The 2,500-nt window shown below is 38.8% G+C and overlaps 1 protein-coding gene across 3 annotated transcripts in view; it reads left to right on the plus strand.

Annotated features, from left to right (window-relative positions):
• The window catches only part of LOC143029848 (neurotrophin 1-like), a 192,762-nt gene that overhangs the window by 170,378 nt on the left and 19,884 nt on the right, over nucleotides 1-2,500 (plus strand). For all 3 annotated transcript variants that reach the window (XM_076192948.1, XM_076192947.1, XM_076192949.1), the window contains exons 2-3: nucleotides 516-679; nucleotides 1,856-1,948. In XM_076192948.1, the coding sequence (XP_076049063.1) occupies nucleotides 516-679; nucleotides 1,856-1,948 (257 nt within the window). The remainder of the gene's footprint in view (nucleotides 1-515; nucleotides 680-1,855; nucleotides 1,949-2,500) is intronic.

Raw genomic sequence — 2,500 nt, forward strand, 5'->3', positions numbered from 1 at the left:
TGTTTTTTTACAATTAGGTACATACAGTTTGGTAAATTTACACACACACACACACACACACACACACACACACACACACACACACACACACACACACACAAAGTCATACGTGCTATAATGATCTATGCCTGGCATCCGATTATTTATTCATTTGTTTATCTATGCATTTATTTGTTTATCTGTTTACTTATGTCATGTGCCCATCTCTTTATTCATTTACTCATCTATTCGTTTATTTTTCTTTACTGTCCTGGATGTATGTTGTCGACAAGTTTATCAAAAACACTATGTATAGGCGGAGACTGTGTTTAATACGTTTCGCTCGAGTAAAGATCTAACAAACGAAACACAGTAACGGCTTCGTCTTCACATCGTATTTCTCTTGATAAACTGTCCTAGGCACTACATAACTTCACCACAATCGTAGTTCGGCCTGATTTCAGTCATGACATCCTAACACATCTTTCTCCAGAAAATGCATTCTTCGTTCACGAACGTTATTTCTTTTCTTGCAGTGGAATGTGATGTTGGGCGTGAGCTTCTGGGTCATGGGTCTCATGCCCGAAGTAGGACCTACCTACTCGGCCCCCAGATTCACGCCCGCCGTGCCAGGCAAGACCCCAGACTGTGTCAGAGACCCCAGGGACACCTTCTGCATCAGATCCGATAACTATCCCAAGTAAGTCGTTCTCGCAAGGTCCATATGGACCTTGTCGTTCTCGAAGAGAAAACCCTCAAGTAACCGTCGACGTTGTCGTCTTCTCTGCACTGGTGGAGTAATCGGAGACGTGTTGGTCTCGTATTCACTTAGTTGTGAGTTCGAATCCCGCACTCCTCTCCGATTTCCAGCAGTGACTATTGCTTGTCCCAAGCGCATAGGGCATAGGTAACGGCTTCGGCCGCAGTTACGCCTTTCCTGGCGTAGGATCCTCACTTTCTTAGTCCTATTCTCTTTCTTAATCCAACATCTACGACTGAAAGCATTTTTTTCTCAAACTTTGGTTGTTGTTGTTGTTATTGATTGTAGTTTACTTGTGGACAGAAAGATTAAAGAATCACAACAGAATATTTACGGTCAGAATAGTTTTAACAGAGTAATACAGAGTTAAAAAAGTGAGATTAGATAAATATGATCTAATGTGAAGAAAATGCATGCAAATTCAAGGAAAAGTAGATATTCAACTACCGAGCCTTGGTCTTCAAAAATTCAATTTGTTAATAAATTTTGCAGATTCAGTATTTTCATTTCCTGTAAACGCTCGCTGAGCATGGAAGTGCACATGGATACTTCGCTACTTTACATATTTCATTGCCAGTATATGTCATATGAAAGATATGTATGGGTTCAATAGCTCAGAGATCCGATATCTATATATATATATATATATATATATATATATATATATATGTATATATATATATATATATATTCATCTATTTTCACAGACAAATTTCATCAATTAACGTGATCATCCCAAAAAAAATCCAGCTAAGACGCTTGCAAGACAAATCTACCTACGCTACAGTATTTTGTGTATCATAATATAGAAATTTTCAAACCAGTTTTATCAATCTTGAGTAAAAGAATATAATTTTTTTTTACTGAACAAGCTGGGTGACGAAATGCAATGATCATGGCAACACACAAATTCATTGTCAAATTTACTGTTCATAATCCCTTCATTTGTTGCACCAATAACAAGACCAAGAACAATGAGATTCCAAGTGATTAGAAAGTCGTTAACCCCCCTTCCGACTGTTGACCTAACAATGCAGTGACCACGCCATTGACCTCTCTTGTAAACATCATACAATCTCAACGTCTTGCAGAAGCTTAACGACTTTTTCTTCGCAGAGAACGCATCCTCTACCTGCTCGAAAACAAGATGTACGACATAGATTCCCTGCTGGCTGACGAGTCGAGGAACACGTACACTTTCGAGGGCAGGTAAGTTAGTATTATGCAAACATAATATGTTACCGTAGAAATATTGTGCAATGGTAGGATGGTACGTGATGCAAGACTTTCCATAATCATGTGAATAATCTTTTGACGCTGCTCAAAAGTAAGTAGTCACTATGAGTAAAAGCAGCAACGACTGCAAGAGCACTGTAGGAGAGAAGCCAAACGCAGAGTATGGGATCCAATGTATTTAACGTTTCGCCCAGCAGGGCTTCTTCTGAAGAAGCCTGCTGAGCGAAACGTTAAATACATTGGATCCTATACTCTGCATTTGGCTTCTCTCCTAAAGTAGTCAGTACTTCGTGAACAAGAGACATGGTGCCTATTACACCACCAACACCTAGTACAGAACCAACTTTGTTTTACTGGCTGTTTACATCTTCAATGAAACTTCAATTTTTTTTTGAAAATAGAATATGTCTATACTTACATGTCAAGCTGTCCCGACGACATCTGGCCACTTTCGATTCTCTAAATGTTCTACAAATTTGATTTCTTGTTTTCATCATGATTCCGAATCTACCCTGAAATTTTCGA

Source organism: Oratosquilla oratoria, chromosome 11, assembly GCF_046742065.1.
Source record: "Oratosquilla oratoria isolate Oo_2021 chromosome 11, ASM4674206v1, whole genome shotgun sequence".
NCBI lineage: Eukaryota > Metazoa > Arthropoda > Malacostraca > Stomatopoda > Squillidae > Oratosquilla > Oratosquilla oratoria.